The 27,387-nt window shown below is 36.8% G+C and overlaps 1 protein-coding gene across 1 annotated transcript; it reads left to right on the forward strand.

Moving 5' to 3' along the window:
• Positions 1-1,772: 1,772 nt before the first annotated feature.
• Positions 1,773-27,136, forward strand: pitpnab (phosphatidylinositol transfer protein, alpha b). The gene is made up of 12 exons (XM_065290678.2): positions 1,773-1,989; positions 8,472-8,502; positions 16,879-17,024; positions 17,703-17,794; positions 19,713-19,720; positions 19,941-20,015; positions 20,583-20,666; positions 20,766-20,843; positions 20,995-21,105; positions 21,310-21,432; positions 23,908-23,992; positions 24,449-27,136. The coding sequence occupies exons 1-11, from the start codon at positions 1,973-1,975 to the stop codon at positions 23,953-23,955; spliced, it is 813 nt and encodes a 270-aa protein (XP_065146750.1). The 5' UTR covers positions 1,773-1,972; the 3' UTR covers positions 23,956-23,992; positions 24,449-27,136.
• The last annotated feature ends 251 nt before the right edge of the window (positions 27,137-27,387 follow it).

Below are 27,387 nucleotides of genomic sequence, written 5' to 3' on the forward strand. Positions count from 1 at the left end.
AACTTAAATACATTTTTTTAAACATATTTTAATACAAATCTTGCTATTATTTTGTAAAAAGAAGTGTAAAATGTTTGGAAAGATCTACTTTTACACTATTTTGACCAGCAGGTATCGGCAGCATAAGTGGTGTTTCGAATGCTTCGAAAAACTGAATAAATTTTCGCAGCAATTGGTTCAATTGATTCCAAGCTTCGAAAAGTTTTGTTTCTCCCATTACTAGTGTGTACATTTTAGCAGCATCTAGTGGCGAGATTGCGAATTGCAACCAACAGCTCACCCCTCAATTTCAAAACGCATATGGTAGCCGCAACAGAACAAACATGTTGTCTTCTTAGACAATGTAGAGACAAAATGGACATTTAAAGCATAAATCTAATGTTTAAAGGGATACTCAACTTTTTTTTAAATATGCTCATTTTCCAGCTCCCCTAGAGTTTAACATTTGATTTTTACCGTTTTGGAATCCATTCAGTTGATGCCTTAGATTACAGTGCCCGAAAATAGTCCTCTGCTGTTGAAAGTTACCCAGGGGACTATTTTCAGGCGCTGCGTAATATCATTGCGCCTCCTGCAGTCATGTTACGGCAACAAAGTCCTTGATTATTACACCAGAATGAGAGTATAGTTCTGTATTGGCCTAAAAAATCGCAACTTTTAATTTTCGGTCAGTCTTAGTACACAATGTAACTACAGAAGAGTCAAGTTTTAAATAGGAAAAATATTGAAACTCTTTGGTTATTTTTGAGCGCGATGCTAAATGGTCTAATCAGATTCAATGGATTGTGCTAAGCTATGCTAAAAGTGGTACTGCCAGTCACGAAGATCAGCTGAATGGATTCCAAAACTGTAAACTGTAAAAATCAAATGTTTAACTCTAGAAGAGCTGGAAAATGAGCACATTTTAATAAAAAGTGGAGTGTCCCTTTAACAGTGAAAGCTATAGATTTTGGTGTAACACTGCAATATGATTGTTTTTGGTATAACATTAGTTAATAGATTAGCTAACATAGACAAACATTGAACATTATTCAACAGCATTTATTAATTTTCACTACATTATTAAAATCAAAAGTAACTGTTGACATAAGTTAATGCACAATGAACTAAAATTACAATTTGTTTTGGCATATAACATGCTGAACAACTATATTGTTAGTTTGTGTTAGCTTATGCATTAATGTAAGATAATATGTAAAACATTTTTTTGTGTGCATCTATATATTAATTAGAATAGAAATAAAATGACACAATCTATAAAGCATCAAATAAATAAAATCAGGCATATTGCACTGTCATGAAGTCTGACACAGAGAGTAGAAAAGTCCAATGTGCTTACTGGACAAAAACAAAGATGTTTGAGTTAGCTTTGAGTTTGCAACTGGATTTAGCAAGATGAATTATCACACAGAGCCCCTGTGCTTAGTTGTGCAATGTGTGCTTTGAGAAAAGCCATGGCTTGGGTAGATCAGAATGCAACTAGAGGAAAATAATCGGATGGTGGGATCTGACAACAGATGCGCTATAAATAGACTGCACCGGTTTATTGTTACATAATTTCTATCAGATTGTCTCAGAAGATGAAATCTGATTTATAATAACAGACCTGTGCACATCCTGAGGTCAACGATCAATGATACCACCACCACCTGCTGATACATAACAAAGGGGAGCACATACCTCGTACGGTCGTCCCCGGTTTTTTAAAGAGATTAAAAAGCAGCACAGGATCCACCCCCAGTGACGTCAGTACTGTATGTCACGGCACCCGGTTTGTCGTCGTCAACGCCTCCCTCGGCCCTGATCAGGAAGTGAATGTGTGGGAAATAGAAAAGCGCTCCCTAGAATGACATAGAAGCGGGTGAGGTGGGGTACAACGAGACCGTGGGACTAACGGAGGACTTGACACCTATTTGCATCCATCCAGGTGCAAAGCAGCGGTATTTTGGGAAGGCGCGGAGCACCGGAGAAAATGCTTATTAAAGAATTGTAAGTGCAGCCGTTATATTATTGATCTGATTGTGATGCGAGCATCCTCCATCTGTCCGTGCAGCGCGGGTACCACGACCGCATCCCACCGCCAGAGGCCATGGCGACATTGTAAACTTGACTTTATGTCACTTCACACGTTGATCTGTAATTATTCTTGGTGAATTTAATAAATATAGCATTGGTGAGTATCATTTCCCAAATCGGCCAAAATGCACTTTATTTGTGTATAAAAATACGCACATGTTGGTGCTATTATAATATCTCATCAGTCGCGTCTATGTTTCAATTGAATTTTTTAGCACCAGTCGAGTCTCTTCGTGGTGTTATTGATACGCTCGTGAAGGTGAAACGGAGCGACTTCAGCACACTGCGTTCCGATATTAAATGGCGCTCGTGTATCTATTCAAACACTTTTATAAAGATCCACATTTTGATCAAGTCACCCGCTTTTTCGCAACAACCGGATCCGTTCACCTTGCGCGTGTAATACGAGCGTCTGTTTCATTGAACCGAGCGACTAACTATAACTTGATCATATACCCTAAACCTCCCCTGTCTTTCACCTCTGAAATATTAATAACCTTTACACACAAGCCAAATGTCATTGCTGAAACCATCTGAGGCTTTCCAAGTTGAAACATTCATATGCATCTGGATTTTATCAAAGCTTATTTGAGTGCAATGAAACATTTGATCAATATTCTACCTCCTTCATGTGTGTTTCCTGGGATCGAACCCACGACTTTTACGTTGCTAACGCAATGCTCTACCAGTTGCGCTAACATAATGTTTTTTTTTAGCTTTATCTGATATAGGCCTATACTTTTACAGTATATGGCTGGCTGATTTTGCACTCAGGCATAAAGCAGTTTGCGTTTTATAGCTTATATTTGCCCATATTGACTATTTTTCTTGAATCCCACGCAAACGCTACACATGTGCTGTATCGCGCAGAAATGCTCACTCACGAGTCTTCCGAGTGACTCAGACGCGCCATGAATAACGCGACGCTCGCAGCAAGGACGCCAGCGCATCATCATCATCACCGCGCATCCACTCATCGTCACGGGCATCTCTCTGACGTCATTTTCAACGACGTCATGCAGATTCTGAGGACCGTTCTGTTAAATTAACCTCTATATGCATTTGTATAAGTTGTATGCATTATGACTAGCCTATGCATATGTATGTATTATATTTTTAATTTATTTTTTGTGTGTAAATGCTTATACAGGATCAGGATAGGGCACAATTAATATATCGTTTTTATATCAGCAGCAAACAATTTCCACGACTCCTCCAGTCTTTTATGCTTATACACGTGCTGTTTTCTGTGAGGTCCCTCGAGGTTTGCTGTCTGCACTTGGTGCTTTCATTAACGGACTAAAAATAACCTTCGACACTAAAAATACTCTCAGGTGAAGAATTTATTCTTACTGGAATTGATGTAGGATTTGAATTTTAATTCTGATCAAGTGTAGCCTATCCTAGGCAATAATTTGCATTTTTTTGTCACATTGCACCATTATATAAAATTAAAGCATTGATTTTTTTTCAATACTGTACGTGCTCTGGTGTTACTGTACATGGCATGAAAAACATTTGAGGAGTATCCTGTGCTATGGCATACATGCTCTATCAAAAACTATTTTGCAATTATTATGGCCATTTATGAAACATTTAATTTATTTAGAGACTATTATCACGTAATAGGATGAATTACAATAGTGAGAACTAGTGAGAGTAAAAATAAATTCAAGAATAATATAAAAATATAGATAGATAGATACATGACTTCAAATGTAGCCTACATGTGTTCTTAAATATTTATATACATTTTATATAAAGCCTTGATGTTGATGTTTAAATGTTCAAAAAACTAAACATGCATTAACTACCAAATCATGCATTAACTTAAAAAATACACAAAAGGATTTTTATGCTTTCGTTAGACATTGAAGTCACTGTGAAATCAAATTTTTGGCTTTTAATATAATTATGTTAACTTTAAGTTAAGTAAATATCTACTGTACTGACAAAATGTGGCAAATGACAAAATTCAAATTAAAAAGATGCAAGCATTTTAAACTTACAGTCTCCCATTTCCACCATTATGGATCAATCATTTTTTTATGACATCTTTATGCACTTTAGCTTCTTATCAGATACCAAGCTGTGAGGTAAACGAAACTATTTTGGCTATTTCAAAAAATGAGGAGTCACAGAATATGTCCCGTCCCAACTTCCTGTTTTGGTGGAAATTACATTACAACGTATCGAACAAAGCTGCACATTTCAATTTTTATTTTAGTGGGTCTTTAATACTCTAATTATCTGTAAATATAATCTGTCTATTTGAGCTAAAGCACTTGTGCCCTTGTTCTCAGGTGTTACTCACTTTTTGTGACCCAGTTCCCCTCCAGAATGCAGACAATGTGTCTGCTTAGTCCAGACACCTCTAGTTTACCCTATAACAATGCTTTATATACCACAAGTGCTTATTAATAAAGTCCTCTCTGCCCCAATATCAGATTTCTCTTACCTGTGTGTATGTCCTGTGCAGTAATATAAAAAAATTGAGGATGCAACACATCGTGATTGATTGAATTGAATCGAACCGTTAATAACCGTAATCGAATTGAATCGCGAGACCAGTGATGAATCACACCCCTATTTCCTTATTAAACCTCAATATGACATCATTCATTATGTGTTCATCCCCGAAAACATGCAGTTTGTTTAATATACAGTATTTAATAAAGGAGACGCTGACCTTTTAATTTGTATTGAATTTCAGAATCACTTTGTAAACTAGATTGTCTTGTTACCGAAACAATAAGTAAAGCCTTTCCTGTACAAAGAAATCCAGCCATGCGGTCAAAGACATTTATAATGTAGAAAGTAGGTGTCATGGAGGCAGAGATGAGACACAAAATCCACAGCGGTGACCGATAGGCCCTATTCAGGGCACGGGCAGTGTTCAGGAGGGCAAGGTGACTCCCGCTATTAGCAGCAGCTAAGAACAGATAGTAAAACACACCTGGGTTACCATAATGTGATATATGGTGAGGTGACCCATGGAGTGTACAGGGCATTTGATATGTGTGAGGTTCCCGTAGGCTGTGAGCATCACTGAAGTTTATTTAGTTTTTTTTTTCATAATGGATTGGGTAAAGCAGGTGCTGAGTGGTTTTCCAAATCCCCGTAACTTTGTAACTAAACACATTACATTTCAAAAATGGAAAGCAAATGGAGCCTTTCGTCTCAGTCTGATATTTCTCTAGAGAAAAACTCTTAACATGTGGCTCTTTTAGCATTGCAATTAAGATCTCAGCAGTGCCTGAAATGGTGCACAGCTTTTCCAAGATGCAAAGGCCTGAAATGAAATATATTTTTTATCAATTCTTTTGATAAAAAAAAATAAAAATGCTACAGGCAATGCTTTCCATATTACTTTTATATCTCATTTCTCTTATAAGAAACATAAATGAAATATCCATAGAGATCCTTTAAGCTGCAAAGAAACAAGCTTGAAGTAATAAAATTTTCTTATGCAAATGAAAGAAAATTAAAACCTGGTCATCGGAGAACTTAGCGCATCCCTTCACAGAAGTCACATGAAGAGGACATTCCAGAAATGCACTCCCGACATACAACAGATGACTTTAGCGCTTAGCTGGAATGGAGAGAGGCGGCGGTGTTGACTTACTCCTGAGAAGTATTGATTATATATGCAGACTGCACAGCGCTTGATATGTTGCCAACTACCATTTAGAAACAGTACACAGATATCGGAGATGCTCGTGACAAAGAATAGCTTTAATAAGCTTGCTACTTTGAGCAGATTCATTACAATATATTGTACACACTCCACTTTAAAAAAAAAAATAGAATCATTTTCCATCTCCCCTAAACATTTGATTTTTACCATTTTGGAATCTATTCAGCCGATCTCTGGGTCTTGCGGTATCACTTTTAACATAGCTTAGCATAATCCATTGAATCTGCTTAGACCATTAGCATTGTGCTCAAAAAAACCAAAGTGCCCCATTACGCAGGCCCGAAAATAGTCCCCTGCTATTGAAAGTCACCAAGGGGACTATTTTCGGGCGCTGCATAATATCATTGCGCCTGCTGCAGCCATGGTACGGCATCAAATTCCTTGATTATTACGCCGGAATGAGAGTATAGTTCCTAGCCACAAAAACACAACTTTTAATATTCTGTCGGTGTCAGTACACGATGTAACTACAGAAGAGTCAAGTTTTAAATATGAAAAATATTGAAACTCTTCGGTTATTTTTGAGCACGATGCTAATGGTCTTACCAGATTCAACGGATTATGCTAAGCTATGCTAAAAGTAGTACCGCCAGACCCGGAGATTGGCTGAATGGATTACAAAACGGGAAAAATCAAATGTTTAACTCCACGGGAGCTGGAAAATGAGCCTATTTTACAAAAGTGGAGTGTCCCTTTTAAAGACTATATAAAACATTTGTCATAGAAAGAAAGCCATGGAAGCATTAAAGGGGACATATTATGCAAAGTCTACTTTTTAAAGTTGGTTTGACATAAATGTGTGTTGGCAATATGTGAACACAACAACTCTATGATGAAAAAAATCCACCCTCATATTTTTTTATCCTCATTTAACCAAAGCAGTCTCATGCTGTTTAGAATTTTTTGTTAATGTGAGGTCACACACACAAATAGGGGCATTTTGGACATGCTATAAACAATTATTTGTGAGGTATTTTTCAGACACATTCTAGACAGCCATGAAACTTATCTTGTTAAAATTGGCATAATATGTGCCATGTAATGCAGACTAAAATGCATGTTATAGTTTCTGCAATATTGTTTTAAGCCGTGAAATAGCCTTAAATAATTTTTTTATGGTTTTTGAACTATAATAGACATTCCAAAATAATTTTGTTAAAATGCTTTAAATGTCCTAAAGGAAAGCACCACCATTTTAAAATATTTTACTATGTTCTTACCTTAACTTAAGCCCTATTCGGACGGGATTCGTTTTACAGGGGGACCTCTGAGAAAATCGTGCTTCTCAGAGGTCCTCTGTGTTTTTAAACCCGTCCGAATCGGCCATGTCTGTGTTTTTGTCTGACGACCTCCGTAAGAATTCCAGAGCAATTTACCTACTGTTTTTCGCCGAACTCAGAGGTCCTCTGAGAAATTTAATCCCATCCGGATGCAAATGTCTGTGTTTGCCCGCAATATCTTTTGAAAACGCGGTTCATTTCGTGTTTTGGCCAACGTGAATTGCCGTAAGGTCTTACTAATGCGCGTATATTGAGTCCTCTTCATTTAGATATGGATGTTTTTACGCATTCTGCAAAATAAAATAATTAAATCAAGACGAGCTGAATATCAAACACTGTTAAGACTGGCCACTTTAATATCATTAACGTTATAAGAAACTCTGTTCAAAGTTGTTCAACTCCGGAACGTTAATGTTAATTAATAAAGATAATAAATTGTTATTAATCATTATTTTTTCATTTATTTGGGTTTATTATAAGCAGACAGTTTTATAAAACACGTAGGCTAACGTAACTTTAGTAGGATTTATATATTTTATTTTGATTTGTTAAAATTAAATTAATAAATTACATTCTGTCATAATTTTACATTTAAAGCAAAATATTAAACGTTACAAACACGCGTATTCAGAGCATGTGCTCTTCTGCAACGCCCAAATGCATGAAACAGACACTCCCATCTCTGGAATAGCCTGCATCATTTTAATCCCATCCGAATCGGTACATAAAATCACAGACGTCCTGGGGGACACGTTGAAACTCAAACGTTGTTTGGACAACTAATCCCGTCCGAATAGTGCTTTAGATGAATTTCAATGCGTGCACTTTTAATCTTTCTACAGCGCTTCTTGAATGTGTTACCATTTAGTTTTTTTTTTTTTTTAAAGTTTTACTTTGTGCCACCATACTTACTTATGTATCTACCCATGTAACAGTCTTTAAATAGGGAAAACATGAAAGTGTTTGGTGGCTTCTAAATTCATCCCTGTTTGGAGCCATAGGAATGAATGGGGCTAGGCTAGATGCTAACACATTCACGATATGCTGTACAAAGATTAAAAGTCCACGCATTAAATAAAGAAAGGTATGTATTAATTAGTCTAAGTTGAGGTAAGAACATAGTAAAATGTTGAAAAACGGTGGTGTTTTCCTTTAAAATAGAGATTACTATTGCCTGATATATACTTCTAGTCACCCTCTTCCTTTAAACTTTGATGCTCATAATCTTAAAATTTGATTTTACCGACGGGGTCACACATTTTATTATGAATTTTCAAGCTGTATAAGTCTATGCATATGCATCACCATGTGGCCAAAATGGTGAATAAATTAAAACGGTTAATATTTGGGGCACGTTCATTATGATACTTCTACTTAGCTCTTGAATAATTAGTTACTGTCTGTTTGCTCTTTTGCAGTCGAGTGATCCTACCAATTTCTGTGGAGGAGGTAAGTGCAAACTGAGTGTCGTGTGTCTTTGTGTAAGTGTTTGGGTACAGCATGCTATATGCAATCTAGTAATGACACTGATTTCTAACATTGTTTTCATATGCATGCACGTGGTGCCAGTCATCAATGTACATTTGTTGAGTGTGGATGACTCAGTCTTGGCACATTTTGACAGCAGTCACGACATCAGTGTTGTGATTCTGTCTGTGTGCGGCGAGCCACAGATCAGTAATAACGAAACGGACGCTGCTATGCCACTCAGTCAGTTATGAGTCAGTTATCACAGCAAGAGGACGAATCGTTCTTCTGTCATGCTGTCTAATCCCAGTACGGATCGTGCCGAATCACTAATGCATCACTCCTCCGGGGGTCCGTCTGTATTAATAGCTTGTGGTTTTAGTCAAGTCAGCAATTCCCACTTTCTTGCATATTTTCAGCCTATTCTGCCATATTCAGAATGATTTCCCCCTGCATACTCTGTTAGATTAGATTAGATTACTTTATTTGTCCCGAAGGAAATTTGTCTTGGACAAAAGGCTGCCACAAGACATACAATTATAGTACAATAACAACAACAACAAGAGAAAAAAAAGAAACAAATACAATACAATACAGACACTACTATTCAATTCAATTCAATTGTTATGTGTTTTAATGTCTCCAAATTTCCAATGAAAGGCGGTCTGATCCTGAACTTCGAAATGAGTCACCTAATACCACCTGCTTTCTTTTTCTCTCTCTCTTTCTTGCTTTCCTTGAAGTCTAGTCTGCGTTCATATTTGCGTAATCATCTGTCTTTGTTATTCTGGTCTTCCGTAAAAATGATAGATTATTATATTTCAGTATTGTGTTAGGGGTGGGAAAACCGTGCCTGAGAGGCCGTGTCTAAAATTCCATATATGTCACAAATAGGTTCTCAGACGTCTTAATAATAGATGTACATACATAGTAGTTGCTTGAAAGGTGATTGTTGAATGTCTCGTGCATAACAGATAGAAAACAAGCTGTCTGTAAACAATTTCTTTATTAATCACACTGCAAAAAATGATTTTCAAGAAAAAAAAATCTTAGTATTTTTGTCTTGTTTTCACTAAAAATCTCTAAAAATTCTTAAACAAAGATGCTTTTTCTTGATGAGCAAAATGACCCAAGAAAATAATTCTAGTTTTTAGACCAAAAATGTAAAATTTAAGTGATTTTGTGCATAAAACAAGCAAAAAAAAAAAAAAAAAAAAAATAGAAAATAGCAATTTTTTCTTTAATTTAGTTTTTAAGAAAAATTTTCAAAAAATTTTTGCTTACCCCATTGGCAGATTTTTTTTTGCTTGTTTTTACACAAAATCACTTAAATTTAATATGTTTGGTCTAAAAACTAGACTTATTTTCTTGGGTCGTTTGCACATCAAGAAAATACATCTTAATTAAAAAAAAATTGATATTTCTACTGAAAACAAGACAAAAATACTAAGTAAGAAAGTCATTTTTTGCAGTGAACAGAGAAACATGCATACAAAAAGCCTTTATGCAAAGAAGTAAGTTAATATCAGCCAATCAGATAAGTGCTTACTATCAATATGCTATCTAAAGTTCATATAAGGCATGATAGTCAGGGTGTTACTACTGGCTACTGGCACAAGAAAAACATACTGCACCTTTAAAGGTCACATATTAAGCCAAATCCACTTTTATGAGGTGTTTAGACATAAACACCCCTACCCTACAACGCATCCACCAATTTCCTTCTTTTTTAATCCCTGTTAAACCAAAGCAGTCTCGTTAGGAATGTTGTTTTGATTCTTTTGTTAATGTGATGTCACAAAAACAAAGCCCCGCCCACAGCCACTGACTGACTGGTTAAATTGACCCAAAAGCTTTTCTAAAGACTTTATTGTCTCAGACTTGTAATACAAGAATCAGATGTCTGTTGGTAAGGGAGTGAGAAGCTGTAGCTCATTTGCATTTAAAGTTTTTTTCGCTTTCACCTATCATGGACATGCTATAATAAATTATCTGTGGGGTATTTTGAGCTGAAACTTTACAGACACTAGACACCCCTGAGACCTGGGCATAATATGTACCATTTCATTTTGGTGGCATGTGTTTATGTCGCTTCCATAATGTCTACTGAATCTTGTTGTAAATCCGGTCCTGTTATTGCATGAGACATTTGGATCAGGATTTATGGGACAAACCCCCTCTCCAAGCTGGATTATGCTAATTAAATGCCTGCTTCCAACTCGTGATCTCAATTTCCATCCATACTGGTTTTAACATACCTCAGCATATTTTTCTCAACAGGACACTCAGCCAAGTTCAATTTGGATAATAGGGAAATCTGTTACCTCGCATAAGTTTAGTATAATACATTTTTGTTTATGCCCTTGCTGTCAGATGAAATACTTCTTTCAAAACCCAAGAAGACTTTTGCACAAATAAACTGATGTTCAGTATGTTAGAGGTCAATTGGGTTGGATGAACTCTGATGCCGGTTAACATATCAAGTTCTCATGTTTATTTTTACTGCATTATCGATCAGGGAAATTAAGCATTTGATATATCGCTGTCATTGGTGTATAGGCAGATTCCCATTTTGGAACATTACTGGTTATGGGAAGCTAACGCATTTATATCACTTAATTAATAATACATAAGGGTTTACTTTGTAAGTTTTTGCACAGTGTGCAGTATTTGTAAAAGTATACAGTATTTGTAAAAACACTAGACATTATCCCCCAGTTTCACAGGCGAGGTTTAAGGCTAGTTCGAGATTAAGACACTTATTTGAGTTGCCTCAACTGAAAATAACTTAATTTCACAAAGCCATTTCACAAGTCTTTTTAAAAATGTAAAATAAATCTTTGGTGTCCCCAGAGTACGTGTTTGAAGTTTTATCTCAAAATACCATATAGATCATTTATTATAGCATGTTAAAGGAAAACACCACAGTTTTTCAATATTTTACCATGTTCTTACCTCAACTTAGTCAAATTAATACATGCCTATTTTTTTTCAATGCGTGCACTTAATCTTTGTACAGCGGGTTATGAATGTGTTAGCATTTAGCCTAGTCACATTCATTCCTTAGGATGCAAACTGAAGGTTGCACAACGGACGAGAAGCACAGCGCCGCGCCATGAATCTAAATACAGAATACATTATTTTCTATGAATGTACACACCGGTGGCACCTGTCGGCGACTGTCCGCTGTGACTCAGGACACTGATCAAATCCCTGTCGCGCCACAGAGGGCCACTCACATAGTTTAACATACATGACATCATATTTGTCCCAAATCGTTAGCGATTAACTTTGGCTGCTAATGTATATTTAGCATTTTGAAGTAGACGCTATCTGACTAAGCTCACGCTATTTAATGTGCACTTCCGGTGTACGGTACCTCCGAGTTGTCCTAGATGTGACGCAGCGCTTCTCGTCCGGTGTGCAACCCCCTGAAGTGCTCTTCAGTGCAAATTTTCCTCCAAAAAGTTACCGGGTTGTTTCGTTTTAATATTTTCTAGGTTGATAGAGGCACTGGAGACCCAATTAAAGCACTTAGCACAAAAGTCAGATTTTCATGATATGTCCCCTTTAAAATATGCTAGTGCCATTGATTTGTCTCAAGATACACACCAGTAACGTCTTTTTCTAAGGCATGTTTATAAAACATCTTAATTTAATTAAGCCCTAGTCCTGGCTTTAGCTAAGCCTTGTCTGTAAAATCGGGCCTAAACACCACAAATATTAAAACTATATTTTTTCACGTCTATTGTAACTCTAAGTCAAGCACTGTTTTTCCGGTAATGTTATGATAATGGAAGTTTAATTTGGTGTTAAACTGCTGAAGAGAATTAAATGAGAAATATTTGTATTCCCTAATTCATGATTACCAATGAGAAAGAATGGCCGTCATATTGTTCTTAGCGTTGATAGCTGAGGGCAGATGATTTAAACCTTTATCCCTCATCTGCTTTCGGGAGCCTTAAAGATGCATTTTATTCATCTGATGTTGTTTAAAGCGAGAGTGCAAAGTGCTTTTCTTGGATATCATTCATTCAGGAATGATGGATTAAGAAAGCTTACTTACTTAAGGGGACAGCTGGGCAGTTTATGCCCCCTTGTGACACTCTCTGATTTATTTTCTCCTGCCCTTAAGCTTTATATGAGCTTTTGGTCATTTTTACAGTCAGACACATACTGTACAGTACACTAAAGCCTGTCTGTCTCTGTCAGCCGGTTAGTGTGTGAGGCATCTCTCTCTTGTCTGTTCGAAAGCGGTTCAATCTGTCAATTAGTATGTTAGTTTGAAGTCCACATCTTTTAGCCTGTCCGTCACCCATCTATAATCGGGGCTTAACCATATTCGCACGCGAACACATCATTCAAAAAGATTACAGTTTTATGCAATGCCAGTTTAAACATAGATAGATAACACATGTACACAAAATAGCACATCTGTCGCGAACGAATCCCTGCCCGGTGATGTGTGTGTGGTCGGGAGAGAGAGGGATGATAACGTGTGATGTATGTTGGATTTTCATACAGTGCTGCAAAGTGACGTATTCTGCTGCTGGCTTCTGATTGGCTGAGAGGAAAGACGATGCCTCTGGTTGGCAAAATAGATACAGCATTCACACTACAGTACATGTAAAGACACACATACTGTACAAAGAAGCACACACACATGGCATGGGTCTGTCTGATATATAAACTCTCCTTCCTTTCTTTCATTCTGTCTTTTTATGTTTAGGGATTGATACTCAAATTTATACAGTCAGTCAGAGCTATTTCAGGGTTAGATTCTGGAGGTGTTTCTCCTTGAACATCTCAGTTTAGACTCTTAAATAGATTCTGCTGACACTGAACAGAGCAAATCACTTGAACTCATTTTTCCTCATAATGGATTCGTTTAACACTAAACAATAGCTGCAGGATCTCTCTCTCTCTCTGTTTAGTGTCAGTGTGCCATGTTGGATGACAAAAAACTGCACACTTGTGTTGTGGATGCAGTGCAAAGCAAAATAAATACTAAATAAAAGTACCAGGCGAATAGATACTGTATTTATGCGTTTCCAAACATATTGAAATATATTCTCAATATTTATCTCATTTGCCTGTGCAGGTCTCTGTTTGCACATTAATATTGTATTTATATATACTAAACCAAATTCTTCACATGATTAGAGGTGATTACAGTATGAAGGAGGTCATTGTTTGTGACTACTTTATTCAACATAGATTAAAAAGTGGGAGGGCTATGCTGAAAACAAAACAGCTTAAAGCCAGGCCACCGTGGTTTGTTGATCTCAACTGGTTTAAGCTGGTGTTCCAGTTTGGCCAAGCTTAAACAGTTTACAACAAAAAATTCTCTAAAACCAACAAATCAGACAATATTAAACAGCTTGGTCAACTTGCATACTAGCTAAACCTGTGTTTAAAATACATGTATATTAAAGGGGACATTTCACAAGACTTTTTTAAGATGTCAAATAAAACTTTGGTGTCCCCAGCCAAGCGTACATATGTGAAGCTTTATCTCATAATACCATATAGATAATTTATTATAGCAAAAACTGACACTTTGTGTGAGCAAAAATTTGCAGTTTTTGAGTGTGTCCTTCTAAATGCAAATGAGCTGATCTCTGCACTAAATGGCAGTGCTGTGGTTGTCACGACTGGCTTTTACACAGAAGAGGGAGAACCCAAACGCAGACGAGATGAATAATTAACTGAAGGTTTATTAAAATAATAAACAAAAAGACCCACGTGGGGGTAAAACTGATGATAACAAAACACGTGATGGAACACGAAACACAGGAACAAAACACTGAAACCAAAATAACACTGAAGCAAAAAGTCAGGAACACCGAAGACATGAACACACTGACTTGAGACAACTTTAGACAACGAACGCGCACACGACAGAGAACGAGAGGGCAATATAAAGACACGACATCAATGGGGAACAGGTGAACATAATTAATTACGTAAGACACGAGCACATAAGGGAGTAGGGTAAAAGTGACGAGACATTGGGAACACGTGACACAAATACATAATGTGAAAACACGTGTCCCCACACAAAACACAATGCTGCCATGACCTTGCCCTCTGAAACAGGACCTGAATCATATATCAAGGTCAGGCAAGACCATGACAGCGACAAGACAGTGGGAACACGTGGAAGCCACATACACAATATGACTCCACGTGTCCCCACACAGAACATAATACTGTCATGGTCCTGTCAGATGTACTCAGATCTCAATCTAGCGCGGAAGGTCTGACAAGACCATGACAGTGGTTGGATAGTGCAGATTAAGGGGTGGTATTATCCCCTTCTGACATCATAAGGGGAGCCAAATTTTAATGACCTATTTTTTCACATGCTTACAGAGAATGGTTTACCAAAACTAAGTTACTGGGTCACATTTTCTAGGTTGATAGAAGCACTGGGGACCCAATTATAGCACTTAAACATGGAAAAAGTCATATGCCCCCTTTAAAATAAATACTCATGAGTTAGCACATTTCTCAATATGTGACTACACTTTCAGACAAAAAGGTCCCAAAAAGTACAGTTTTGTACCTAACAGCATAGGTGTCATTTACACTGGGGACGCTGGGGACCTGTCCCCACAATTTTTTGAAATGGCTGATTTTGACCCCACCACTTTTTGAAAGCATTTGGTTAAAATGTTCTGAAAAATCAAACAATACCTGTGCGACTTACACTGCAAAAATGACTTTCTTACTTAGTATTTTTGTCTTGTCTTCAGTAGAAATATCAAAAAATTCTTAAATCAAGATGCTTTTTCTTGATGAGCAAAATTCCCTAAGAAAATAAGTCTAGTTTTTAGACAAAAATTATACAATTTAGGTGAATTTGTGATTAAAAAAAGCAAAAATATCTGCCAATGGAGTGAGAAAATAATCTGAAAATAAGATTTTTTTTTCATAAACGCTTAATTTAAGCAAAATTTTCCCACCCTTTTGGCAGATATTTTTGCTTGTTTTAAGCACAAATTCACTTAAATTGTATAGTTTTTGTCTAAAAACTAGACTTATTTTCTTATGTTGTTTTGCTCATCAAGAAAATACATCTTGATGTAAGAATTTTTAGATATTTCTACTGAAAACAAGACAAAAATACTAAGAAAGAAAGTCAGATTTTCAAGAAAAAATTCTTAGTATTTTTGAAAATCATTTTTTGCAGTGTACGACGTTTTGTGGTCCATATGTGACATATGTTGCATTGTGTGCCTATAGTGTGTTTTCTTTTACATATATAATGAATTTCATTGTAATCATTGACTTAACATGCTGCTGTTTTCTACAGTATGGTGCTTTGGCACTGTTCGGTTGAGCTGGTGTTGCAGGGACTGTTACATGTGCAGTCGACATTTTTGAGGGTTTTATGCTGAGTATTTTTGTGTTGTTGACCGGCCTACATTATGCCCATTTTTGATGCGCCGTTATTCTATATTTTTCCCGTCCTGCTGTAATGTTTTTTCATCTGATCTTTTGTCCTCACCACTTTTCAACACAAACTGATGCCCCTGCCTAACATGTGCATATTGGCACCGCAAAGGTACACATTGGTACCTGAGAGGTACGTGTTCCTCAAAGGTACATGTCTGTATGAAAATGGTACATTTAAGGACCTTTTTGAAAGAAACCGGATCATCCCAGTGACAACTTTTGTACCGTTCTCTGAGAGTTTGTGATAACCTAGCAAATGGTCGAGAATGACATCCACACAATCATTACAACAACCAACTAAATGTTTTGAAATGAATCGATATGTTAAACGATCATCTTTAAGTATTTTAGTTATATACAACCCAATCTCACGTCAAGTCACTGGGGTTAGAATGACTTTGTGTTACATTTCAGACATCCTAAACCAAACCCCAAATCTAACCCCAAATTCAAGCGAAAATGATTTAAAAATAGGAAAAACAATGAGGAAAACAATACATAAAATGACGAAAAAGAAAGTTGTGCCACGAACACGAAAAACTATTTATAGAAATTCATGTTGACTGACACGAAAAAGACATTCGTGCTCAATGGCACGAAAAAAAGGGAAAATCGTGTCCATGAACACGAATAAATTAATCAAATATTTCATGACTATAACACGACTTGCTGTGAGATTGTGTTGTAAACTGAAACACAAAGGAAATCTGGACCAGTGTTTTTATCTACAGTAGCAAAAATTATGTATAATCTTGATATCCTTAATGAGGTCATGTCAAAGATTGAAATCAATGTAAAAATCTATGAGTGAAATCAAACTTTGATTGATAATTAGATCAGGAGACTTTAGCCTGGATTTCACAGGCATGGTCACATACTTTTGTGTGTGTCTTACAGTATCAGGTAGGGCAGCTGTACTCAGTAGCAGAGGCCAGTAAGAATGAGACAGGTGGAGGAGAAGGTGTGGAGGTGCTAAAGAATGAACCCTATGAGAAGGATGGAGAGAAGGGCCAGTACACACACAAAATCTACCACCTGCAAAGGTAAATACACCTACACAAAACCCATAGACTGTGTTAGATAAGGGTACAACACACACAGAAACCCCATGTTTAACCAAATCTACTTTCTTTCTTACACTAATGAATTTTTCCTGGTTGTTTTCTTTAATGCCATGAAAGTGAATAGACTTCAAAATGTCAAAGTGAAAAGATTGATCATGGAAGTAAAGAAGTTTCTTATATGACTATTATGGTAAATAACAACAGCTGGATAAAGCTAAATGATAATTTAGTTTAACACAATTTTGCAATGCACAAGTTGAATGGTTGAACTTTAAAATGTAATGGCGGGTTGAAATTGTTACAAGTTAAAGACAACAAATCCCATCATTCCACGCTGCTTCAGAGCGTCATTAATCTACGTCATTGTTTTTGTTTTGATCGTGCGCCCTCTATCGGCGGATTCTACAATTTGTAATGGAATGTGCAGCATTATTTGATGTGGTGAAGTCAGTTTAACTACTTAAAATAACCAATAGCTTTTCATGTATGGCACAGAATGCTTATGTCTTATGTATGAGAATTTACCAGTTTAGATTCATTTTTAAGCTTAACGTATTTTGACTAAAAGGGAAAAAGTTACATTTTTATTTCACGGGGGCTTTAAGATTTACAATATATTTTCTGTTATTATTCTCATTGCGTTTTTTGCTTTTTCAGTAAAGTCCCCTCATTTGTGCGAATGCTTGCACCAGCGTCAGCCCTGAACATTCATGAGAAAGCTTGGAATGCCTACCCATACTGCCGCACAGGTAACACGCACATGCACGCACACATAATGTGTACACAGACACGCACACATTCTCTGATAAATATGTAAGACATGTTCTCAGTTTAACTGCTTCTTATGGCCTGTTGCCTGTTTCATGTTGTTTTCTTGTCATAATTTTTACTGTTTCTCTTTCATCTTCTTTGCTCTGTTGCTGCATTTGAGGGCACTGAATAACATTTACATATGCATTTACAAACACTTTTATCTAAAGCGACTTATAGTACATTCAGTCCATGCATTAATTTATCTGTAAGTGTGAGCCCTTGGGATCGAACCCTTGACCTTTATGCTTCTAATGCAATGCTCTACCACAGAGCTAAAGAAACACTGAATAATTAACTGCAGGAGAGTTACAGCACCGTAAACTCAGATTATACCAACACTTTCATATTGATTCTACTGTAAATGCTTCAGGTCCTAAAATAGACACTGGCACCAAATGAAAGTAAAAATCATCACTGGCGAGTATAAGTAACGGTGTCAATCGCCAGTAATTTTTTATTATTCTAGGCACAGCACTAATGGATGTTTTCGACTTAATGCAGCGCTGAACAGACCCATCGGTAGAGAACAGGGTTTATGAATTGCTCTTGTGGTACTTCGACATCACAATCCGGTCGCTCTGTGCAGTGCCAGAGGAACTTGAACTCCACCAAAATGGAAACATGATGCACAAACATAACAAACTCACGACAGGGCTCGCTGTTTCAGTGAGGAAAAAAGAAAGACTGGCGTGTATGTGAGACACGTGAGGAGGGTGAGGTGAAATGGAAATGGGTGTAAAAAGATAGTTACTGAAAGCCATCATTCTAGGTAGTATGAATTTGCAAAAAACTATATATTTTTACAGCATTTGTCTGTTCTTTCATTTGATATATTGTATGTTTTTATATTTAAAGAAGAACATTTTCTGTAAGGCATTAAACTTTTGTGAAAAAGTTTAAAAAAAATGTAACGCTGGGGGGGGGAAGAGTTAATGTTAGTTGACATAAATGTTAGTTGATCAAGTTAGTTTATGGGCATCAAAGGTGAAAATTTTTATGTTAAAGTTAACATGTACTAAGATTAATAAATCCTGTAGAAGTATGTTTTATTGTCAGTTCAGGTAAACTAATGTAGCTAACTAATGTAAATACATTGCAAAGTGCAACTTAAACAATGAAAAAATTATTCATTTAATTTACTCAATTTTTTAAGGTTGCAATCAATTTATTTAAGCTACATTTAAACCAAAGTTTTTTGTTTTGTTTTGCCTTTCTATTTTTTGTTTGTTTAAATGTAGCTTAAATAAATTGATTGCAACCACTTACCTTAAAAAATGGAGTAAATTGAATGAATTGTTTTTTTCAGTGAATGTTTAGTTAGTGCAGATGTTGTTTGAAAAAAAAAAAAAACGTTTCATGGCCAGTACATTTTCTCAAGTCACCAGCCATTGGCAGGTGTGGAAACAAGTTAGTTTTAGGCCCTGGATAACTCACAAAGTCGGTTTGTTATGATACTTATATTTCAGGCATTAGTCACAAATAAAATGCTTATAGCACCACAAATGTGGCAAATATGAATTTGAGTTAATTTTACAAAAATATAAGTATAAATCCTCAAAGGTGTCTTTTAGCTGTTTAGAGGTACCGTAACATACTGTAACAGTACCGTATTACATCATGACTGTAAACTTTTTTAATATTTGAAAAAAAAATTAATCCCAAATAGATTATCCAGTATATCCTATAAAATCTCAATATATTTATTCAAATATAAAACTGTTAATATGTCCCAAACTTCTAGTTACAGACACTGTAACTTTAAACAGAGATGCAATTTTTCTTAAAATTTATATTTTGTGTGGTATCTAATCTTAATTTTTTTTGTCTTTTTGCTTGTCTCACATCACCCTTCAGTAATCACTGTAAGTATGCACTATTTACAAATACTATTTTACACACAAACGCACGCACACACACTCACACACACACTCTGTTTGAATGTAAGAGGAGACAGTAAATTTACCCACAGTTAAATGAGAGAGGACAAACATACGTACAGTACACAGAATGTGTCTGCTGCTCCCTGTCTGTTGATTGATTATTATGGTTTATCGGTTTGTCTGATTGACATCTGTGTTTTAGAATGAATACATGAAAGAAAACTTTCTTATCAAGATTGAGACGTGGCATAAGCCTGACATGGGACAGCAGGATAATGTAAGTCGATGTGTGATGTTTGTGTGTATGGTGAGTGAGTGTGATGTGTGTGTATGGTGATGTGTATATATGAGAAGTTCACATGCAAAATCCACTAAACTCCACCTCTGCCTAAAATGATATTAACTGAACACTCTCTGCGTGTTATACTTTCACTTTCGAAACTGAGTTTTTCTGAACTAAGGCAATTCAGAAGTAACAGTTTGTTGGCAGAAACCATTAAGGGTCGAATAAAAAATGCACTTGTGTGTTTTATTATTTCCTAATGTTATTTTTAATTCTCTACTTTTTTATTTGTAACTACAAAAACAATTTACAGTAAGTCAAAATCTAATTTAAACTTGACCGAAATTAATAATATTTTATGACGCAAATGTAAAAATTCAAGGTCAGTATGGAAACATAACAACATTTGGGAAAATGGCCATTGTAACTATGTAAATGTCAGATTTATTTTTAGACATGATGCTGATATAATATGAATTTTCAGCAAAATAAAAGCACTCGATCTCTAGACATATTGTGTACCTGTTTAACATTGTTTTCCTGTTGTTTTCATTTTTACAGGTTCATGGTTTAGACCCAGACACCTGGAAAAAGGTAGATGTTGTGTACATAGACATTGCAGATCGGAGTCAGGTGGAGCCAAAGGTGAGAACTTCAACAAACCTCACAGAAATCACACCACACCTCCCAGGTTTAGATATTTTTGGTTAATGTATGAATCTGATCAGGGTTTTCTCTCTACAGGACTACAAACCAGAAGAAGACCCCACTAAGTTTAAGTCTGTGAAGACTGGGAGAGGGCCACTCGGACCTGACTGGAAGGTGGGAGATGCACCAATTATTTCAAAAGCATTGTTATTGTGTAGTAATACAGACTTTTTACTGCAGGCTTGCTATAAGTGAACTTGAATTGCAGTAATAATGAGACATACCTGTATTCAAATGCTTAATAGTTTTGGATCTGTGTGTGTAGAAAGAGCTTCCCAGAAAGACAGACTGTCCACACATGTGTGCCTACAAACTGGTTACTGTCAAGTTTAAGTGGTGGGGCCTGCAAAACAAAGTGGAAAACTTTATTCAAAAGGTATCTGTAACTTTATAAAAAAATATACTTAAAGTAAGCATGGAAGGGTAGTAAAAGCTCTACCATGCATTTTTACATATCATATTACTAAGGTCTTTTGTCATCTACTGTAGTAGCACTGTGGCATTTTGTGGACATAATGCAAAACTATGAAAATCTGAATTTTTCTTGATTCTTTTGTATCATGTTTCTCTCTCCTAACAGCAAGAGAAGCGCTTGTTCACTAACTTCCACCGACAGCTATTCTGCTGGATTGATAGATGGATTGAGCTGAACATGGAGGACATCCGCAGAATGGAAGAGCAGACCAGGAAGGAGCTTGATGAGGTCTTATACTCTTATTGCTTACTATAAATCTTCCCTCATCAATATACCAACTTTTTTGGTGGTTATATGTAATGTATTGGCTAATATCGCTGATCTAATTTGAGTTATTGATCACGAGTCTTACCATGCGTTCACACCAGATGCGGTAGAGGCGGCAAAAACTTGCTATTTGCGCTTAGTTGGATGCTTGAACATTTTGAGTGTACTCGCTTAGGGTGACCATACATGCCATTCTTCCCGGATGCATCCCGTCCAGGATTTCTGGGGCGTCTTCTGGAAGTCGTATTTGTTGACCGCAAACGCCATTCAGTTAAAAACATAAGATATACAATCGTAGTTTCATTCTCACCTTAAAATGTAACGGTTGCTTTTCTGTAATAATAATAATAATCCTCTATGACGTATGCGGTCGACAAATACGACTTCCGGAAGTCAAACAGAAAAATCCTGGACGGGATGCGTCCGGGAAGAATGGCACGTATGGTCACCCTATACTCGCTTCATTCACTTGTAAAACCCGCGCGTGAAATTCTAGTCATGGAGACATTCACACAGAAATTAACATCATGGGAGGGGCTTCTGTGACTCCGCTCACATCCTATAATCACGTTACTACTAGAGAAAGCTCCTGATTTGTTAACACAGCGCATTTTTTCGCCAAAGTTTAGATTTTTCAACTTACGCGTTTCCCGTGGCAATGCTCAATTCACATCATTTGTGCTAAACGTCTCATTCTTGCCGCGATACCTCCAGTCTTTACATTGATTTAACATTGCGCTTGATGCCTCAACCACGGCTGGTGCGAACGCAGCATTAAGCTACTTAAACATCAAATGCAGGGCATCGCGTTACTCGCTCTGCAAATTTTTTGCTCTAGTTAAATATTTTCAACTTGGCCGAAGACGCGTTTGAGGCGGATAGCGCGTGTTTTTTGCGGCAAACGTGCCGCCCATATCGCGTCATTCGCAGCGTCATTCGCATCGCCCCACGCAAGCACGCGTCTAATCGTGTCTTTGCGTTGACTCTATATGTAATCTAATCACGCAAAACCCATCTGAACTCGCATCTGGTGTGAACCCACAGTTACAGTACTTGTCAGGATAATTGTTTTCCTGTATGTGATATACAGTCCCATATCTAAAGTCTCATAATCCAATTATGTGTTTATGAGCATCAAAGTTTGACTTCAGTCATTGATTTCACATTGATTTCAATCTTTGACACAACCTTATTCAGACAATATTAAATATTATCAGGGTTTCCCATAGAAAATGTGTTAGTTTAGGTGGTAGGGTTGTGCCAGTGGGCGGGCCGGGGGCGTGGCAATCAAAGGGGCGTACGCGTCATGATGAAAATATTTTTATTTAAAACACCCAAATTAAACTCAATTTTGAAGAAACTATGACAGAAAATGAACACATACTAGATTATTAATGAATTAAATGTTCTATCAACAGACTAGTTATCCTCCAGACAGTGACGGACCATGTCTTTCTCTCATTTCGGCCATGTGGCGCGTGCCCGCTCGCGGTGTGAAGCGGCCATGCTATTCTCCGAGATGCACTTGACAGCCTTTTGTGCAGCAAATTTTTTTTTTGGACGACCTAGTTAAGGTGGTAGGGTATCCCAGCTTAGGTGGGCCGCCCGAACTGAAAAGTGCTGCGGGAAACCCTGATTATTTACATGTAGGATGGTTTTATGCCACAAAAAAAAAAAACACAGATTTCGTATATTGCTTTATTTTTCTAGAGTCATTTACCAGATACAACAGATAGTTGTATTTGAATTCAGTTGATGAGAGCCATTGTTTATATTGTGTTGTTAAGCATGTAAAGGGTACGTCACCTTCTGGCAGTATTTTCCCACCGCACATTTATGCTCAATGAGGCAGATGAATAATTGAATGTAGTTTATAATGAGGTATGTGAACAAAAGGGGCAGCGGAGCAGAGCGGGTCACGGTCTGCTTTTCTCAGGTGATGCCCGGGGACTAAATGATGTCATAACATCTTGGCAGCATCCCAAGATTTATAGACTTTCCTGTGAACATCAAATAATGATTATCAGATGGACATCAGTGTCCCCGGACTTCCATAAGACGTTATAAAAACAATGCATTGTTGATTATTGCTTGATTTCAATTAGTTTATAGATAAATATTTTCAGTTTTAGTTTTGTTTTACAGTTATGCGGTTTAACTGGTAATCTATTGAATTAACAATGCAAATTCATGGGTTCGACTCCCAGGAAAGACACATATTGATAGAGGACATGTATAGATTTGAATGTACTGTAAGCCAAATGCATACAACTTTATTGCATCAGTTTTAAAGTATCCACCTGTGATTTATGCAGTTATTTTTACATTTAGCTGATATTTTTCCTGAGGGAAGCCTCTTCACACATTTTTATAATATGACTGCATTGGGGTGATTCAATAATTCAGTCTTGCTTTTATTTTTTGTGCTTTTTTTAGATGAGAGTGAAGGATCCAGTGAAAGGGATGGTGGCACTCGAAGACTGATGTTGCTCGGTGGTGCTAGATGCTGCCATTCATAATGGTAATTCACAAACTTTGGCGCCATCTAATGTCATTCATTGAAAACAGCATGCATTGAGATCTGATAAAGCATTTATATTAGCCTACCTTACAGTACATTCACACGCGGAGTAAGCGTTAACGCTTCTCACTTACTGTTAATGGGTGACGTCATGCGTTGCCAAACTGATTCGTCTACAGTATGTCGCGTTACTGCCGTTGCTCTCTTGCAGAACTTGAAGCGCCAACGCGTGCATCAGCCAATCAGATCGCTTCATGCATATAACCTAGTACAAGCCAGCCAATTACGTTTATGCAAGACCGGAGCATGTATTGCGGCCACTGTGATTGGCTGTTTGCAACGCTTCAGACAAGCCTACCTTCAAGCGTTAACGCTATCGCCCCATGTGAATGTACCATTATAAACTCTCTCTCTTTCTCTCTCTCTCTCTCTCTCCACCATCACTATCTCTCTCAGATCAGACCTGAACTTCTGGAGGACCAGCAGCATCATACCCCCTAAAGTCTTTTTAATGTAGTCCTTCATCCAACTCTTCGTTCTAAGCATTCCTCCTTTCCAATGGAGCACATTGACTTAAACAGGCTGTCATCCCCGTTCAAAAGTTATGCCCGATTTGTGAAGTCTACCTGCGTAACCAGCACAGGGATGTTCAGCCAGAGCTCTTTGTCAGATCGCTACATTATTGTCTGGCACTCAACAAAGTTGTTTAAAGATGTTCAATTCTATGTAAAGCAGAAAATATTTGTGTGTACATAATTATATTCAGAATATATATTGGCAGTTATTGTGACAGGTGTACAAACAGGGTTTCTAAGTGATTGGCTGCGTCCGAAACCGCATACTTTCCTACTATACAGTATGTGACAAAAGAAATATGTCCGAATTAACAGTATAAGTACACGGATGACCTACTACTTCCGGATAGATTCTGAAGTGTGCTTTCGATGGACACTTTTTTCCCATAAGGACATGGGAGAGGATTTGTGATGGAGATGACGTGACGCAACTGACTTAACAATGACAATATGGCGAATGTAGTATGTCAGAAAGTCCACACATTCATCCTATTTACTGATTCAAATGTGTACCTACTCAAATATGCGATTTCGAACACAGCCATTGTTCTTCAAAGTTTTTCAGTGAAAAAAGTTGTTTATATTTTTTGTTTTAATCTTAGTGATTTGTTTTTGTTGCTGTATGGTTTCAGTTCATTCTACTTTTATAATTTACGTATTTTCAACCTATCAGCCTTTTAGGTGTGTCTCTGAATCTTTACCATAGTATAGTAGGGTACCATACCGTGACCCTGCCCTGTAACATTCATTATGAACTCATCTTGACTAGAAGCTGCTCGGTCATGTTTAAGCGAAGATCAGGTTAAACCGTCAGATTGAATAGAGAGATCAAAAGCTTATTCTGGTCATCTCAGCTCTATTGAACAGTATCAGACACATGTCCATGAAATAAGCTGACATTTAAAGTATTAATTGTTTGTTAACTGATCGGTTATGTGTGCATCAGTATTAATGATGCAGGTTTTCATCGTCTTGTGTTTCTGTTTTCTGTTGTGTGTGACAATTTACGTTGGTCAAAATAATTTTGGTTGTGTGTTTTAGAGGACAGGTGTAGCTGCCCCTCACCCTTTTTAATTGGTTACATCAAAAATCAAGCCCCACCCTCTTTTTTACTTATTGTACCATAGGTTAAGCTGAGGCAACACCTTGTCATTTACAAAAAAGTTTAAGTTAGATTTTTTGTCGTTGTCAGTCACACATTTGGAACCCAATGGGAAAATCAAACCTGTTTTGTTGAATGATTATTCATCTTAAAACCCTTTTATAACTTGTCCTGAGGATAAACAAAAACATTTATCCAGATATTAGCAATAATACTTACCTTCCATTTCACCAACTTCTCAAAACACTATTGTTTAACTCCAAGTTCTCTGAATGTTACATTAGGACTTCCGATTATTCCTAGTTTTATTAATATTGAATTGGAGGCAAAGAAAAGGGTTGAGTGTAGATTTTTAAGTCTTTTTCCTGTCACGTGATTTGCGTATGGATGTGCGTGCGTGTTTAAAGTTCTCAGTGTTTGTTGTTTCGGCGTGAGAGAGACATCCGACATGTAAGAAATTGGAGGTTTACACCCCTGTATTTCTTTTCAGCAATGCTTGGGACCCATGATATGCAGGCAAATATTCACCTAAATCCACTTAGAGGGAGTTAAATTTCCTCATGTTGCCCAATGTCATGGGGTTAAATTGAATTCTTGAGAAGTGAATGTATAGGTGGTGCAGATTGAGTTGTGTTAATCTTCTTCCTTAACATCATTGCCCTAACACATCCTTTAGCAATACACCAGAACTGCATTGGTCCTGAGTTTAATCTTGATAAGGTATGGATGTATTGAATTGTATATAGTATATAAATAAATGTAGATGAATACACACATATAATATATATAAACTATATTCCTATAGTTTAAATTCTCCTGCCAGGCTATCAGCACAGCCTTCCATTACATTTAGTGGTTAGCAATGGCTGGATATTGCCTGAGGGTGAGGTTACTGTATTTTCATATGACTTTATTTGATCTTGTCCTTTGAAAATGCAGTGTTTGGTTCATTATACGTACAAGTAAATGATGGTTTAAGGAATTTCTGCTGCCTCCTCTCGATTACAAATAAGACCTGAAGTGATGTTAATGAACCCTCAGATAATCTCCACCCATTACTGTCGCAGGCTCCGCCCCTCATTCAATGACCCCCTTTCTTTGGCAGGATGGTGTCTAAATGCAATGTTTTCATTCAATGATTGTTGTTGTATTTTGCTGTGAGCTGTAGAAATCTGTCACTTTTAAAATCCCTTCAAACATGACACTGTGAACAAAGCCACGTTTATGATTTTTTCAAAGGCGCATTAAACCAGCACAAGCTGGTGTTTGATTTAAAGATGACATTTACTATCTAGATAAAATGGTCATTACAGTTTGTATTACATTACATGAGGCAGATCACAGTAAAACTTTGTCATAAATATGATGTTGTTAGATTTCACAGTTTGTTGTCAGAAATAAAACCATGTGATTCCAAAAATCCCAAAAATAAACAATATTTATGAATTCATGATTTCCTTCACCCCACCCTCTGTCATGTCATCTGTTTCTTTATTTTGTTTAAGGTGAATTGGTGCCTTTGGCCATCTTTTCTTCCAATAAAACAACTTTTGGAGATGTGGAAAAAAGAAATAAACTTTGAAAAAAGTTTTTTAGTCTTTTTTATATATATAATATAAAAAATAAATAAATAATCAGGTTTGTTCAGCCAGGAGAAAACAGTACTAGTTAAAGCATTGCATGAGCAGGGCAAAAGATCATTCAAATCCCAGTTAACA

This window comes from Paramisgurnus dabryanus, chromosome 10 (assembly GCF_030506205.2).
Source record: "Paramisgurnus dabryanus chromosome 10, PD_genome_1.1, whole genome shotgun sequence".
NCBI classification, from domain to species: domain Eukaryota; kingdom Metazoa; phylum Chordata; class Actinopteri; order Cypriniformes; family Cobitidae; genus Paramisgurnus; species Paramisgurnus dabryanus.